At 40.0% G+C, this 17,849-nt stretch overlaps 2 protein-coding genes across 3 annotated transcripts in view; both read left to right on the top strand.

The window, feature by feature from the left end:
- The first annotated feature begins 4,925 nt into the window (after nt 1–4,925).
- On the top strand, nt 4,926–10,624 carry LOC133570121 (serine protease inhibitor Kazal-type 1-like). Its single transcript, XM_061922810.2, has 4 exons — nt 4,926–5,039; nt 5,181–5,209; nt 7,203–7,315; nt 10,530–10,624. The coding sequence occupies exons 1-4, from the start codon at nt 4,988–4,990 to the stop codon at nt 10,573–10,575; spliced, it is 240 nt and encodes a 79-aa protein (XP_061778794.1). The 5' UTR covers nt 4,926–4,987; the 3' UTR covers nt 10,576–10,624.
- Nucleotides 10,625–10,870: 246 nt separating this feature from the next.
- Nucleotides 10,871–17,849, top strand: part of stra6l (STRA6-like) — a 46,333-nt gene continuing 39,354 nt past the window's right edge. For both annotated transcript variants that reach the window (XM_061922808.2, XM_061922809.2), the window contains exons 1-3: nt 10,871–11,014; nt 11,325–11,397; nt 17,320–17,420. In XM_061922808.2, coding sequence (XP_061778792.2) covers nt 10,992–11,014; nt 11,325–11,397; nt 17,320–17,420 — 197 coding nt within the window. In that variant the 5' untranslated portion in view covers nt 10,871–10,991. The remainder of the gene's footprint in view (nt 11,015–11,324; nt 11,398–17,319; nt 17,421–17,849) is intronic.

Here is a 17,849-nt window from a genome sequence, read left to right on the forward strand (position 1 = left end):
TCTGAGCCCCTTGAACGGCTGCCATCGTCTTTCGGATTTGTCTATAGACTAGAGCAGGGGTCACCAACCTTTTTGAAACCAAGAGCTACTTCTTGGGTACTGATTAATGCGAAGGGCTACCAGTTTGATACACACTTAAATAAATTGACAGAAATAGCCAATTTGCTCAATTTACCTTTAACTCTATGTTATTATTAATAATTAATGATTTTTATCTTTTGTGGAAACACTGCTCATCTTAATGATTTCTCACAATAAATATATATAGAAACAGATAAATATCAATATGCAACACTTTATTTTTATATTTTCTCTAAGTGCACATTTTTCAAAATTTGTAGAGAATAAATGATGAAAAAAACACTTAATTGAACGGTTTAAAAGAAGAAAACACGAAAAAAATGAAAATTAAATTTTGAAACATAGTTTATCTTCAATTTCGACTCTTTAAAATTCAAAATTCAACCGAAAAAAAGAAGAGAAAAAGTAGCTACATCATTAGTAATTTTTCCTGATTAAGATCAATTTTAGAATTTTGATGACATGTTTTAAATAGGTTAAAATCCAATCTGCACTTTGTTAGAATATATAACAAATTGGACCAAGCTATATTTCTAACCAAGACAAATCATTATATCTTCTAGATTTTCCAGAACAAAAATTTTAAAAGAAATTCAAAAGACTTTGAAATAAGATTTAATTTTGATTGTACAGATTGTCTAGATTTGCCAGAATATTTTTTTTTAATCCATCCATCCATCCATCCATCTTCTTCCGCTTATCCGAGGTCGGGTCGCGGGGGCAGCAGCCTAAGCAGGGAAGCCCAGACTTCCCTCTCCCCAGCCACTTCGTCCAGCTCTTCCTGTGGGACCCCGAGGCGTTCCCAGGCCAGCTGGGAGACATAGTCTTCCCATCGTGTCCTGGGTCTTCCCCGCGGCCTCCTACCGGTCGGACATGCCCTAAACACCTCCCTAGGGAGGCGTTCGGGTGGCATCCTGACCAGATGCCCGAACCACCTCATCTGGCTCCTCTCGATGTGGAGGAGCAGCGGCTTTACTTTGAGCTCCTCCCGGATGGCAGAGCTTCTCACCCTATCTCTAAGGGAGAGCCCCGCCACCCGGCGGAGGAAACTCATTTCAGCCGCTTGTACCCGTGATCTTGTCCTTTCGGTCATAACCCAAAGCTCATGACCATAGGTGAGGATGGGAACGTAGATCGACCGGTAAATTGAGAGCTTTGCCTTCCGGCTCAGCTCCTTCTTCACCACAACGGATCGATACAGCGTCCGCATTACTGAAGAAGCCGCACCGATCCTCCTGTCGATCTCACGATCCACTCTTCCCTCACTCGTGAACAAGACTCCGAGGTACTTGAACTCCTCCACTTGGGGCAAGATCTCCTCCCAAACCCGGAGATGGCACTCCACCCTTTTCCGGGCGAGAACCATGGACTCGGACTTGGAGGTGCTGATTCTCATCCCAGTCGCTTCACACTCGGCTGCGAACCGATCCAGCGAGAGCTGAAGATCCTGGCCAGATGAAGCCATCAGGACCACATCATCTGCAAAAAGCAGAGACCTAATCCTGCAGCCACCAAACCAGATCCCCTCAACGCCTTGACTGCGCCTAGAAATTCTGTCCATAAAAGTTATGAACAGAATCGGTGACAAAGGGCAGCCTTGGCGGAGTCCAACCCTCACTGTATGCTCTGGCACTGAGCATACAGGGAGCGGACTGCCACAATCAGACAGTCCGATACCCCATACTCCCTGAGCACTCCCCACAGGACTTCCCGAGGGACACGGTCGAATGCCTTTTCCAAGTCCACAAAACACATGTAGACTGGTTGGGCAAACTCCCATGCACCCTCAAGGACCCTGCCGAGAGTATAGAGCTGGTCCACAGTTCCACGACCAGGACGAAAACCACACTGTTCCTCCTGAATCCGAGGTTCGACTATCCGGCGTAGCCTCCTCTCCAGTACACCTGAATAGACCTTACCGGGAAGGCTGAGGAGTGTGATCCCACGATAGTTAGAACACACCCTCCGGTTCCCCTTCTTAAAGAGAGGAACCACCACCCCGGTCTGCCAATCCAGTGGTACCGCCCCCGATGTCCACGCGATGCTGCAGAGTCTTGTCAACCAAGACAGCCCCACAGCATCCAGAGCCTTAAGGAACTCCGGGCGGATCTCATCCACCCCCGGGGTCTTGCCACCGAGGAGCTTTTTAACTACCTCAGCAACCTCAGCCCCAGAAATAGGAGAGCCCACCACAGACTCCCCAGGCACTGCTTCCTCATAGGAAGACGTGTTGGTGGGATTGAGGAGGTCTTCGAAGTATTCCCTCCACCGATCCACAACATCCGCAGTCGAGGTCAGCAGAACACCATCCTCGCCATACACGGTGTTGATAGTGCACTGCTTCCCCTTCCTGAGGCGGCGGATGGTGGTCCAGAATTGCTTCGAAGCCGTCCGGAAGTCGTTTTCCATGGCCTCACCGAACTCCTCCCATGTCCGAGTTTTTGCCTCTGCGACCGCTGAAGCCGCACACCGCTTGGCCTGTCGATACTTGTCCACTGCTTCAGGAGTCCTATGAGCCAAAAGAACCCGATATTACTCCTTCTTCAGCTTGACGGCATCCCTCACCGCCGGTGTCCACCAACGGGTTCTAGGATTACCGCCACGACAAGCACCAACTACCTTGCGGCCACAGCTCCAATCAGCCGCCTCGACAATAGAGGCGCGGAACATGGTCCATTCGGACTCAATGTCCAGCACCTCCCTCGTGACATGTTCAAAGTTCTTCCGGAGGTGGGAATTGAAACTCTCTCTGACAGGAGACTCTGCTAGACGTTCCCAGCAAACCCTCACAATGCGTTTGGGCCTGCCAGGTCTGTCCGGCATCCTCCCCCACCATCGCAGCCAACTCACCACCAGGTGGTGATCGGTAGAAAGCTCCGCCCCTCTCTTCACCCGAGTGTCCAAAACATGAGGCCGCAAATCCGATGACACAACTACAAAGTCGATCATGGAACTGCGGCCTAGGGTGTCCTGGTGCCAAGTGCACATATGGACACCCTTATGTTTGAACATGGTGTTCGTTATGGACAATCTGTGACGGGCACAAAAGTCCAATAACAAAACACCGCTCGGGTTCAGATCCGGGCAGCCATTCTTCCCAATCACGCCTCTCCAGGTTTCACTGTCGCTGCCAACATGAGCATTGAAGTCCCCCAGTAGAACGAGGGAATCACCCGGGGGAGCACTTTCAAGTACTCCCTCGAGTGAATCCAAAAAGGGTGGGTACTCTGAGCTGCGGTTTGGCGCGTAAGCGCAAACCACAGTCAGGACCCGTTCCCCCACCCGAAGGCGGAGGGAAGCTACCCTCTCGTCCACCGGGTTGAACTCCAACGTACAGGCTCTGAGCCGGGGGGAAACAAGAATTGCCACCTCTCACTGCCGGCAACGCCAGAGTGGAAGAGAGTCCAGCCCCTCTCGAGAGAACTGGTTCCAGAGCCCTTGCTGTGCGTCGAAGTGAGTCCGACTATATCTAGCCGGAACTTCTCCACCTCGCGCACTAGCTCAGGCTCCTCCCCCCCCCCAGCGAGGTGACGTTCCACGTCCCAAGAGCTAGCTTCTGTAGCCGAGGATCGGACCGCCAAGTGCCCTGCCTTCGGCTTCCGCCCAGCTCACATCGCACCCGACCTCTATGACCCCTGCTATGGGTGGTGAGCCCATTGGAGGGGGGACCCACGTTGCCTCTTCGGGCTGTGCCCAGCCGGGCCCCATGGGGCCAGGCCCGGCCACCAGGCGCTCGCCATCGTGCCCCACCTCCGGGCCTGGCTCCAGAGGGGGGCCCCGGTGACCCGCGTCCGGGCGAGGGAAATCTGGGTTCCTTGTCAGTGTTATTCATAGAGATCTTCGAGCTGCTCTTTGTCTGATTCCTCACCTAGGACCAGTTTGCCTTGGGAGACCCTACCAGGGGGCATAGAAGCCCCCGGACAACATAGCTCCTAGGATCATTGGGACACGCAAACTCCTCTACCACGTTAAGGTGGCAGCTCAGAGAGGAGTAAAAGTGTTTAAAAATCCTAAAATAATTTTTAAGGTTGTATTTTTTTCTCTAAAATTGTCTTTCTGAAAGTTATAAGAAGCAAAGAAAAAAAATTAATGAATTTATTTAAACAAGTGAAGACCAAGTCTTTAAAATATTTTCTTGGATTTTCAAATTCTATTTGAGTTTTATCTCTCTTAGAATTAAAAATGTCGAGCAAAGCGAGACCAGCTTGCTAGTAAATAAATACAATAAAAAAAAAAAATAGAGGCAGCTCACTGGTAAGTGCTGCTATTTGAGCTATTTTTAGAACAGGCCAGCGGGCTACTCATCTGGTCCTTACGGGCGACCTGGTGCCCGCGGGCACCGCGTTGGTGACCCCTGGACTAGAGCAACGCTCAATCCAATCAGAATAGCCTGGCACACGGTCTTCCACTTCTCCCAAGGGTCCCACGACCCACGTCCATTGGAAGCACAGCGAAAACAAGTCTTTTTTTTTTCTTTTTTTTTTAACCCACAATTGACCGATTCATGGCTCTAAATGTTTGTAAATAAAGAAATAACTTTGGTTTTGGGACCTGTCAGTATATTGTTGTGCTTATAAAGCAATGGTATTCAATGTGATCCATCTTGATTTAACTTAGGCAGAAAAAAGGAGTAACACGAAGGCCCAGATGCACAACTGGGCAAGAAGACACAACTCTTGACTTGGATTTTTTCACCTGTTATGTATTTTTATTTTGTGTGCAAATTGCGAGAAGATGTGGACGGATTCAACATTCTTACTAAAAAGTGTATTAACTTCACAAAAAAAATGTGGGTGGGTGTTTTTGTTTGTCCACATTCACCTCCAGTGTTCACATGCACGCCCATTGTGTTGCCTTTATAAACACAACACTGAGACGGTCAGTGTCAGCGTGACTTATTGCCATCATGACTGGGAAAATTCTTCTGTTGGGACTTCTGCTCGTCTGTGTGGCTGCAGGTACACATAATACATAGCTTTTATTAAAAAATGGTATTTTGTTAAACTTGAGTCCTTATGATAAATGTACTGTTGGTTTGAAATTGACAAAAATTGAAAGTTCAGTGACCTTGAGTTTCATAATAACTTCTGCTTTTACAGATACAAAGGACCCGCGAAACGGGAGAGAGGTGACGTGACTTTTATTGTAGTAAAAAAAAAAAGAAGCATATTTCTGTAAAAAAAAAGAAGAAAAAATCATTAAGCTGCCCAGAGTGTGTGTGTGTATATGTATGTATATATATATATATATATATATATATATATTATATATACATACATACATACATACACACATATGTATGTATGTATGTATGTATGTATGTGTGTGTATATATACACATATATATATATATATATATATATATACATACACATACATACACACATATATATATATATATATACACACATACATACACACGTATGTATGTATGTATGTATGTGTGTATATATACACATACATACACATATATATATATATATATATACACATACATACACACACATATATATATATACATACACACACATATATATATATATATATATATATATATATATATATATGTATGTGTGTGTGTGTATATGTATGTGTATATATATATATATATATATACACATACATACACACACATGTGTATATATATATATATATATTTATATGTGTATATATATGTATATATATATATATATATATATATATATATATATATATATATATATATATACACATACATACACACACACACACACATGTGTATATATATATATGTATGTATGTGTATATATATATATATATGTGTGTGTATATATATATTAGCGATGTCCGATAATATCGGCCTGCCGATAAAGACAAATGCTTTAAAATGTAATATCGGAAATTATCGGTATCGTTTTTTTTTGTTTTTTGTTTTTTATTAAATCAACACAAAAAACACAAGATACACTTACAATTAGTGCACCAACCCAAAAAACCTCCCTCTCCCATTTACACTCATTCACACAAAGGGTTGTTTCTTTCTGTTATTAATATTCTGGTTCCTACATCCATCCATCCATTTTCTACCGCTTGTCCCTTTTGGGGTTGCAATATATATCAATACAGTCTGCAAGGGATACAGTCCGTAAGCACACATGATTGTGCGTGCTGCTGGTCCACTAATAGTACTAACCTTTAACAGTTATTTTTACTCATTTTCTTTAATCACTAGTTTCTATGTAACTGTTTTTATATTGCTTTACTTTCTTTAATATTCAAGAAAATGTTTTTAATTTATTTATCTTGTTTTATTTATTTATTTATTTTAAAAAGGACCTTATCTTCACCATACCTGGTTGTCCAAATTAGGCATAATAATGAGTTAATTCCACAACTGTATATATCGGTATCGGTTGATATCGGTATCGGTAATTAAGAGTTGGACAATATCGGAATGTCGGATATCGGCAAAAAAGCCATTCTCCCTAATACATACATCCAGTAGATGAGCGCACACTGTTCAGTATCGTAGCCACTGATTGGCTCAGCCTTAGGCGGCATTACTATATTGGATTAAAAGAGTGTAAAGGTGACTAAAGACTTGTAATTAATGTCTAGATGGCTCTCATAATGTTGAAAAACATATATATAGAAGGCCCTAAATATAATATCAGTATATATATATATATAATATGTAAATTTTACACATTTTATATTGCTCATATAATAAATTTTTAGTCTACTTCATACATGCATTATCATTTCCATCCTTACCCTTTCCATCCTTTGTAACTGAGCTACTGAGTGGAACAATTTTCCTTGTGGATCAATAAAGTTTGTCTAAGTCTAAACAGTTTTTTTATGCTTTGGCTATAAAAATATTTGATTTACAATTGATTCCTACTTCAATTAATTTAGCACTGTCCTGTCTGGAACCCAATTAACGATAAACAAGGGATGATTTTATTTTGGTTCAGAATAAGGGACAAAATATTAGAGACACCACTTCCCACAATGATAATTTCATTAAAACCGATGTACATTAACATTGCAATGACATCTTAAAACGATATTAGTTTATTGAGCATTCAAATATTTCTCTTTTTTCAATTTATTGTAATATTTTTCTTGTTTTCTGGTAGCCAATCTGTTCGGCTATAAAAGGACCTGTGATGTGCGCCATGATCTATATGCCTGTGTGCGGGAGTGATGGTTTCACACACGGCAACGAGTGTATGCTCTGTGGGAAAAGACAGTGAGTATACACACACACACACACACACACACACACACACACACACAACCATCACTTTCTGGCGAGTTTTTTTTAGACCAAAAAGGGTTATAATTGCAACTTTGTGGACACTTTTCAAAATCCGCGGTCCCTGTTATGAACTCTTGACCAAGGTCAGTTCTGATCACTAGATAATTATTGCAACATGATTATAGGATTTTGCGAGGTTTTATGTGGGCGTTCAAACTTTTTTTTTTACTTTTTTTGTATTTTGAGGAAATTCTGTGTTTACATTACTGCAGTGTATTTTTGTTACTTAAAATTTCACCCTCATCGTCATTTCATCTTAGGTAGTAGATTTTACCAAGATAATAAATAATCTATGTTATACATTTACAACCTTTTTGTAACTGCGTGGGGGGGTAGGCCGATGGTATTTTTTTATTTTTTATTTTTATTTTTTTTTGTCATCAATCAATCAATCAATTCCTTTATTGTCATTCAAATCAAATCAACTTTATTTATAAAGCACATTTAAAATTTACCACAGGGGTAGCCAAAGTGCTGTACAATGAACAGGTTAAAAGATAAAACGAGTACCGAGCAAACACAACACAACACAAACCGAACACGATAAAAAAATAAATAATTAAAATAGAATTAATAAAAACATAAAAACATAAAAACAGGATCACAGCAGGTGTATTATGGGGCGCCATTGCAGGATGGATATCACTCAGTGTTAAAAGCCATGGAATAAAAGTATGTTTTTAAGAGAGATTTAAAAACAGGAAGACAGGAGGCTTGTCTAACACTCAGGGGTAGGTCGTTCCAGAGCTTGGGAGCAGCAACGGCGAAAGCTCTGTCACCTCTAAGCTTCAGCCTTGTGTCAGGGACCGTCAACAGCAGCTGATCGGCTGATCTTAAGGATCGGGTGGGGCAGTAAGGCTGAAGGAGGTCGGAGAGATAGGTTGGCGCGAGGTTGTTTAGACATTTAAAAACAAATAAAAGGAGTTTAAAATTGATTCGGTAACGCACAGGGAGCCAGTGAAGGGACGCTAAAATAGGGGTGATGTGCTCACGTCTGCGGGTCTGTGTTAGCAGACGAGCAGCAGAGTTCTGCACGAGCTGCAGGCGGGCGAGGGAGGCCTGGCTAATGCCTACATACAGGGCATTACAATAATCAAGACGAGTCGAGATAAAGGCGTGGATTAATTTCTCAAGATCATGTCTTGATAGAAGCGGTTTCACTTTCGCTATTTGGCGTAATTGATAAAAGCTTTTTTGAACGACGCTGCTGATTTGTTTTTCGAATTTAAAATCTGAGTCAAACTTTACCCCCAGGTTTGTGACAGAGTCGCTGAGATACGGGGTCAGAGTGCCGAGGTCAACGTTGGGGGAGGGAGAGCGACTTGGACCGAACAACATAACTTCTGTTTTATCTTCATTTAGGCTCAGGAAGTTAGTTGAAAGCCAGACTTTGATGTCGTGCAGGCAGTCAATAAGACGTTGAACCGTGTTAGTTTGTGCCATGGGAAAATAAATCTGGCAATCATCGGCATTGTCATAATACCACTTAAGTCATACATGAACAACAAGATTTTGTTTGAGCTTTGTCCAGCGGCATAGACTCTGCATTGATGTGCAGCTTGACAATAGTTTACATTTTAGCATTTTAGCATTGTCAGGAAGATCGCGATAAGAGGGACGTGGGGGTGGGAACAGTTTGATGTCTGATGGGTGTTACGTTGATGTTGCAGCAATGCAATGTCCAGAGCACAATTATTGAGGTGGTGAAGAGTGAGGTAATAAGATGGTCCGGGGCAGCAAAGGGGCTGGCTGTTCATTTAGCAGTCTCACAGCCTGGGGATACAGACTGTGAGACATTCTGGTGGTCCTGGCGCGAATAGATCTATACCTCCTTCCAGAGGGTAACAGGTTGAAGAGGCCATGTGCTGGGTGGTATCTGTCCTTCAGGATGTTGTGTACTCGCTTTAGGCGGCGAGTTGTGTACATGGCACTCATCTCCGGGAGTATCGTCCTTGTAATTTTCCCCGCCGCTTTAACCACTCGCTAGAGGGCCTGTTGGTTCGCTTTAGTGCAGCTAGCAAACCACACTAAAAATCCGTAAGTGAGGACACTGCTGGTGGCACAGTTGTAAAAGTTGACCTTTGATTTCTGCGGAATGTTTGCGCATTTTAGTTTCCTCAACAAAAAAAAAGACGTTGTTGGGCCTTTCCGACTGTATAAGTCGGAAAGGTAGGTTTTTTGTCATAAAAAAATACAATCATGTGTGCTTACGGACTGTATCCCTGCAGACTGTATTGATCTATTTTGATATATAATGTAGGAACCAGAATATTAATAACAGAAAGAAACAACCTGTCATGACTTGGTCCTGGGGTTTAGTTTTTCTCGAAGGCAACGGAAAGTTGGCTCGGGCGAGACTGGAATGAAGGTACATTTTTATTTAAACACTATAAATACAAAACAAGGAAGTAAACAAAAGGCGCGCACAATGGCGGAGAACAAACTATGAAACCAAACACTTGCACAAAGGCAAAAACTATGAACAACAAAAAACACTAACTGTGGCAATAATAAACAAAACTTACTTGGCATGGACAAAAAGGAGCAGCGTGAACGATGGACATGAAAAAAGAGTCAGAAATGTGCAGAGCATAAATGTGGGGATGTCTCCAGCAAGACAAACTGAAAAACAATGAACTTAAATACTACAGACATGATTAACGAAAACAGGTGCGTGACTCAAAACGTGAAACAGGTGCGTGACGTGACAGGTGAAAACTAATGGGTTGCTATGGTGACAAACAAGAGTGCACAATGAGTCCAAAGGTGGAACAGGTGAAACTAATGGGTAATCATGGAAACAAGACAAGGGAGTGAAAAGCCAGAAACAAAAAAGTCCAATAACTAAACAAAACATGACTAAGACAAAACATGATTACACAGACATAACACAACCCTTTTGTGCGAATGGGTGTAAATGGGGGAGGGAGGTTTTTTGGGTTGGTGCATTAATTGTAAGTGTATTTTGTGTTTTTTATGTTGATTTCATAAATAAAAAAATAAATCCTTTTTTTTTTTTTCTTTTAATTTCCTGTGCGGCCCGGTACCAATTGATCCACGGACCGGTAGTTGGGGACCACTACTTTATGCCATACATAAAGAATTCAAGCAAAGTTGAAATGTGTTTTGTGTTTTCTCTCTACAGAAAGACAATGGAGAACATTTTGATTGTCAAGGATGGACCGTGCTGACCTGGGCATCTTAACAGTGGAAATCATCAAATAAAGCATTCAGACATAACGGTTGATTCTGTTATTGATGTTTTTCCCCAAAAAGCAAAGTACAAACCTAATATTATTTATGTTATGATGACCTGAAAGCAGGTGGTGAATGACCGCTCAGTTGTTTGCAAATGAAAAACTCAATGTTTACACTTCTTCTACTGAGTAACAGAATTGTCAATAATGTGCGTTGTGCGTGTGTGTGTGTGTGTGTGTGTGTGTGTGGTGAGAAGCGAACGAAAGGATGTTGCATTCAACGGTGAAAGGTCAAATGTTCGAGTCACATGCTTTTAACCAGGAAATACAGAAGTGAAATCTGTCCATTGGAAGCACGGTGAAAACGAAAAAGGTTTATTTTTAAACCCACGAGAGAGGGTTTAACTATAATGACGGATCAAGTGGAGCATGTGTAAGTACTTTTGCCATAATTACATTTATTTCTGTGTCTGTTTACAATGCATCTTACAAACATTTTCTTGTAATTTTGCTTAATTTAAACGATACACCACGGCAACCTGCAAGTAGAATAACAAACATATAGTCGGGTGATCTTGTCAATCAAAACAAAGCAATACTATCTTCGTCAAACGAGATTATTGGGTATGGCTCGGTGTGTAATGACACTCATTAGATTCTGCAAGTTAGACTGAAAGGCGTGGGTACGTGTGTGTGTGCACTATGCAATGACACGTGTTTGATTTTTTTTCCAATTTTTCTAGGGAAGCCATTGTTCTGGACTGTCAAAATGGAATCTCGATTGACCTCTTTCTGCATCTTACGCTTATCCCAGCTGTAAGTCCTCTGTGGTCATGGTTTATTCGCTTTAGGCATATACTAAAGAAAATTCCATTTGCACAGTTCATCATATCCGAAAAAGATTAAGAAGAAACCAAGCTTTTTTAATTTCACCCTATATCAAAATCTTACTAATTGCGGATAATGCACGCATGTGGGTTTAACGTGTTGACATCACACTGTGTTTACCTATTACACTGTAATTCTGCATTTAAATACTGTAATTAACTGTAAAACCTCAGCTGTAATGTAACAATATATAGTTTTAACCTTATTGTAATTAACTGTAGAACAGTGGTTCTTAACCTTGTTGGAGGTACCGAACCCCACCAGTTTCATATGCGCATTCACCGAACCCTTCTATAGTGGAAAAAAAAAAAATATATATATATATTTTTTTTTTTTTTTGTTTGTTTGTTTGTTTTTTCAAATTCAAGACAAAATTATATGTTTTTGGTAACACTTTAGTATGGGGAACATATTCTAAGTAACAAAGACTTAATTTAGAGTTATTTGGACACTAGGGGAACATATTCTAAGTAACAAAGACTTAATTTAGAGTTATTTGGACACTAGGGGAACATATTCTAAGTAAGACTTAATTTAGAGTTATTTAGACACTAGGGGAACGTATTCTAAGTAACAAAGACTTAATTTAGAGTTATTTGGACACTAGGGGAACATATTCTAAGTAAGACTTAATTTAGAGTTATTTGGACACTAGGGGAACATATTTTAAGTAACAAAGACTTAATTTAGAGTTATTTGGACACTAGGGGAACATATTCTAAGTAACAAAGACTTAATTTAGAGTTATTTGGACACTAAGGGAACATGTTGTAAGTAACAAAGACTTAATTTAGAGTTATTTGGACACTAAGGGAACATATTTTAAGTAATAAAGACTTAATTTAAAGTTATTTGGACACTAAGGGAACATATTCTAAGTAACAAAGACTTAATTTAGAGTTATTTGGACACTAAGGGAACATATTCTAAGTAACCGAGACTTAATTTAGAGTTATTTGGACACTAAGGGAACATATTTTAAGTAATAGAGACTTAATTTAAAGTTATTTGGACACTAAGGGAACATATTGTAAGTAACAAAGACTTAATTTAGAGTTATTTGGACACTAAGGGAACATATTGTAAGTAACAAAGACTTAATTTAGAGTTATTTGGACACTAGGGGAACATATTTTAAGTAACAAAGACTTAATTTAGAGTTATTTGGACACTAGGGGAACATATTCTAAGTAACAAAGACTTAATTTAGAGTTATTTGGACACTAAGGGAACATGTTGTAAGTAACAAAGACTTAATTTAGAGTTATTTGGACACTAAGGGAACATATTTTAAGTAATAAAGACTTAATTTAAAGTTATTTGGACACTAAGGGAACATATTCTAAGTAACAAAGACTTAATTTAGAGTTATTTGGACACTAAGGGAACATATTCTAAGTAACCGAGACTTAATTTAGAGTTATTTGGACACTAAGGGAACATATTTTAAGTAATAGAGACTTAATTTAAAGTTATTTGGACACTAAGGGAACATATTGTAAGTAACAAAGACTTAATTTAGAGTTATTTGGACACTAAGGGAACATATTGTAAGTAACAAAGACTTAATTTAGAGTTATTTGGACACTAAGGGAACATATTGTAAGTAACAAAGACTTAATTTAGAGTTATTTGGACACGAGGGGAACATATTCTAAGTAACAAAGACTTAATTTAGAGTTATTTGGACACTAGGGGAACATATTTTAAGTAATAAAGACTTCATTTAGAGTTATTTGGACACTAAGGGAACATATTTTAAGTAATAAAGACTTAATTTAGAGTTATTTGGTTAAGGTTAGGGTCAGGGTTAGAGTTATAATAAGGCCATGTTGAATAAGGCATTAATAAGTACTTAATAATGACTAGTTTGGAGCCAATATGTTACTAAATTGCATGTTAATAAGCAACTAATTAATGGTGAATATGTTCCCCATACTAAAATGTTAGTGTTTTTTTTTTACTGGTGTACAAAATGAACCGTGCATGAGCATCACCTTGTTCAAAGAACAAAACCAACACAGTGCATAAACTCACAACAAATTACACACCTGCAAGTCAGTGTGACTTCTGCTGTTGCCGTATCCGTAATACGCCCGATAGGGAGAAGTTTTTATTTACACGATGAGTCGGGCGTGTCTCGACCTCCGCCGAACCCCTGAGCCCGACTCACCGAACCACTAGGGTTCGATCGAACCCAGGTTAAGAACCACTGCTGTAGAATTACAATTGTGAATTTATAGTATATTGTAACGTTATTGTAATCAACTGTAAAATCACAGCTATGCAGTTACAGTCAATTACTGTAAAAAAACAAAGAAGACGATCGCAGACGATGGTGTGTTTGTGTCAACAATGGCTGTCAAAGTTAACATGATAATAACGTGTTAATTATAACTTCCTTTAATGGCTAATTTTCTAAATTTGCGATTTGACCTTCGGCCCGTTCCGTAGCTTGGGGAAATGTGTAATGGCTTCCAGTTACTGTGGAGCCACGAGCTCGGAAATAGCTAGCAGAACTCTCCGGACATGACGAGACAATTTTACCTTCAATTGCTGTGAGACGACATCATACTTGCCAACCTTGAGACCTCCGATTTCGAGGGGGGCGTGGTCGGGGGCCGTGGTCAGGGGCGTGGTTGGGGGCGTGGTTATATATATATATATATATATATATATATATATATATAGTATAGCAGTTGTGCACTGCACTCTCTAAAAGCCCTAGATGTTATTGTCACATATGCATGTACAGTAGATGGCAGTATTGTCCCGTTTAAGAGTGTCACAACATTGCTGTTTACGGCAGACGAACTGCTTTACGGTAGACGAAAACGTGACTGCTGTTGTTGTGTGTTGTTACCGCGCTGGGAGGACGTTAATGAAACTGCCTAACAATAAACCCACATAAGAAACCAAGAACTCGCCCTCGATCATTCTACAGTTATAACGTGATTGGGCAGGCACGCCGTTTATATTGTGGGAAAGCAGACGTGAGAACAGGCTGGCCGCTGTCGACACGTCACTCAGGTCCGCATGGCGCTAGAGGGGTGGCGTGGTCTCCAGCTCCGCCTGAATTTCGGGAGAAAATTTGTCCCGGTAAGTTTTCGGGAGAGGCGCTGAATTTCGGGAGTCTCCCGTAAAATCCGGGAGGGTTGGCAAGTATGGACGACATCATTGGAGCGAACGCTGCTGGCGTGCATTGCCGCTTATAGAGAGGAGGAGCTTCACGTCCGTGTTTACTCTACAGTTGAGTCAATTTTATCTGGGATTTTCGTTAAAACAGTTCAAGTCACACATGTCCGTTTGGTGGCTTCACAATAATAGCGCTACGCCTCACATACGTAGTAACCAACAAAGCAACAAAAAAATCGTCTTACAAATACGATCATGCTATTCTGTTATTCTTTGATATTTCTACCTAAATAAATGTTTTCTGGCATATTGAAATTAAGTGTATCGTAATGGCAGTGGCGATATGAAGAAGGAAGATTGTCTTTGAACAAACTCGTCTTCTTCTTCGCTCCCACTGAGAGTACCGTATTTTTCGGAGTATAAGTCGCTCCGGAGTATAAGTCGCACCGGCCGGAAATGCATGATAAAGAAGGAAAAAAACATATATAAGTCGCACTGGAGTATAAGTCGCATTTTTGGGGGAAATGTATTTGATCAAATCCAACACCAAGAATAGACATTTGAAAGGCAATTTCAAATGAATAAAGAATAGTGAACAACAGGCTGAATAAGTGTACGTTATATGAGGCATAAATAACCAACTGAGAACGTGCCTGGTATGTTAGCGTAACATATTATGGTAAGAGTCATTCAAATAAGAACATGCTATACGTTTACCAAACAATCTGTCACTCCTAATCGCTAAATCCCATGAAATCTTATACGTCTAGTCTCTTACGTGAATGAGCGAAATAATATTATTTGATATTTTACGGTAATGTGTTAATAATTTCACACATAAGTCGCTCCTGAGTATAAGTCGCACCCCCGGCCAAACTATGAAAAAAACTGCGACTTGTAGTCCGAAAAATACGGTAAGTTTAGTACTGCGGGCATGCCTGCCACTGTCATCTGATTACAGTTCACTACACAATATTAACGTCGCTATGGTACATTCTTTCATAACCTGTTCTGATTGATAGTCCGCAATTACAGAATGTTTAACAGGCTGAATATTATATTGTATTAATTAGTAGGTAGAGAAGGTTAAAACATTGTCGTGCAGAAATATGAATGAACATTTATTTAGGTCGAAAAAATATCACCTAACATCTTTTGAAAATCAAAGAATGATGGTAATAATCCACATTTTGTGTTACTAATGCGTGAAACTGGTATCTAAATATGGAAGTGTAGCTCCTCTCCTTTCAATGCAATTGCTCCTAAAGCAGGAATACAAATGATCTATTCCTACAAAATATAAACTCTGGCAAGACACTAACGCGCTGCAGGTATTTTTTTTTTTAATTCTCTTTAAAAGCATGTTTATGCTGCTGCCCACTGCTCCCCTCAGCTCCCAGGGGGTGATTAAGGGTGATGGGTCAAATGCAGAGAATAATTTCGCCACACCTAGTGTGTGTGTTACAATCATTGGTACTTTAACTTTATATATTGTTTGTGTTGAGCAGTTTTAAAAATCATAATGTTTAAAAACATGTCATTAAAGCAAATTAATTGTCCAGTCATGGTATTAAAAACTTTAAAATCATCTGTCTACGGTACACTTATTAAAGATGAAAACATTTTATCATTCTGTGATTAATTACGATTAATTTTGAGTTGACTATGAACAAAATGCAATTAATCGCTGTAGAGGTTGCCCTCTAGTGGGTTCCTCGGACCACCACACACTGCCACGAGAGCCCGGATTTCAGGGTACAACACTGTTTTTTTTTTCATAAATCGTGCAAGCCTTTTGCTTTCCAGCAAAATTTATTTTTCTGAGTTTGTGTGTCTCTCTCTCTCTCTCTCTGGCTCCCACTCCAACTCCAACCACGTGTGTCTCATCCCGGCTGCTGCTAATAAAGGCGACAGGCGATTAGATAACAAGGCCCACCTGGGCCATCGACTCACCTGTCGCTGTCTTTGAGGCCGGTCCTGGCACACCCCGTTCCGCGGCAGGCGCGCAGGCCACGCCCCCCTCCACAATCGCGATTAAATATTTTCATCGTTTGACAAACCTTGCGTCAAAATATCTGGACTGCAGGAAATTAAAAAATATATATACAAATCGTCTATTCAGCAATATCCTTTTATCATTTTAAAGCTGCTGCGTGATTTATGTGGCTGACTAAAGTAAATTCAACTGATGCATTTTGGTGTTTATTGGCGTTTTTTTATTTTATTTTATTGTGTTCGTTTTATCATATAGGAAACATATATTTAACATATCTCCGATTTGAAAAAAATGTCTCGCAATATGCATTTTCCTATGGCTTGAACATTGCAGCGCACCCTCGCAGTTAGTGCAAGCGTCTGTCGGACGTCCTATTTTTCCATTTGTTGTAAAAAAATTTAAAAAATTACATATTTTAGGGTAAAATTCTGGTGACTTTCCAATTTTTACTGTAAAATCGACAGATTTTTTTTTTTTACATGGTACAGATGCATGGAGCAAATTCATATATTGTTCGCTGTTTCAAGCGGCCCTCTGACGGCAGCCGTTACTGCAACGTGGCCCTTAATGAAAACGAGTTTGACACCCATGCTTTAGTAGATCAGGCCCAAAAAGTCAGTCCGCATAAACACTTTTTCCTATATTTAATATGCAGCTGTAATGTGAAGGCAGCATGTGCAGCAGTGCCATGGTCACGTTTGTTTTCTTTTGTCTTCCAGGTGCTGATTGCCATCGTGCTGTCATTCTTTCAGAGGAGAGCAAAAATATTGGCCATTGACAACAAACTTCCTTTCTTGCAAGGGCGTTTTGGCATTGTGGTGTAAGTCATTAACAGGAAGGTGCAAACTTAATGACAATTTGAATGATATTGTAACAGTCGATGTACAAAACTATAGAATTGAAAGTTTGACTCACTTTAAAGTAGTGTTGTAAGCATACCAATATTTTGGTACCGGTAGTAAAATTATTTCGATACATATCGGTACTTTTCTAAATAATAAATTGCATTATTGGCTTTATTTTAACAAAAAATCTTAGGGTACATTAAACATATGTTTCTTATTGCAATTAAGTCCTTAAATAAAATAGTGAATATACTAGACCACTACACCAAAATGCATTTATTTATTATTATTTAACATATTGTGTGAATGTTCCAAAGCATTCACATATGTTTTTTTATTCTTCTTCTTCTCCAGATTTTGGCCTTCCACATTTTTCACCCGATTCAAACCGTTCCAAATTCAAA

This window comes from Nerophis lumbriciformis, linkage group LG27, assembly GCF_033978685.3.
Source record: "Nerophis lumbriciformis linkage group LG27, RoL_Nlum_v2.1, whole genome shotgun sequence".
Lineage (NCBI taxonomy): Eukaryota > Metazoa > Chordata > Actinopteri > Syngnathiformes > Syngnathidae > Nerophis > Nerophis lumbriciformis.

Excerpts from the sequence above, each read along its gene's own strand:
- LOC133570121 (XM_061922810.2), top strand. The coding sequence starts at position 4,988 with ATGACTGGGAAAATTCTTCTGTTGGGACTTCTGCTCGTCTGTGTGGCT. Across the intron at positions 5,210-7,202 it reads ACCCGCGAAACGGGAGAGAG|CCAATCTGTTCGGCTATAAA; the intron begins GTGACGTGACTT and ends GTTTTCTGGTAG. Across the intron at positions 7,316-10,529 it reads ATGCTCTGTGGGAAAAGACA|AAAGACAATGGAGAACATTT; the intron begins GTGAGTATACAC and ends TTCTCTCTACAG.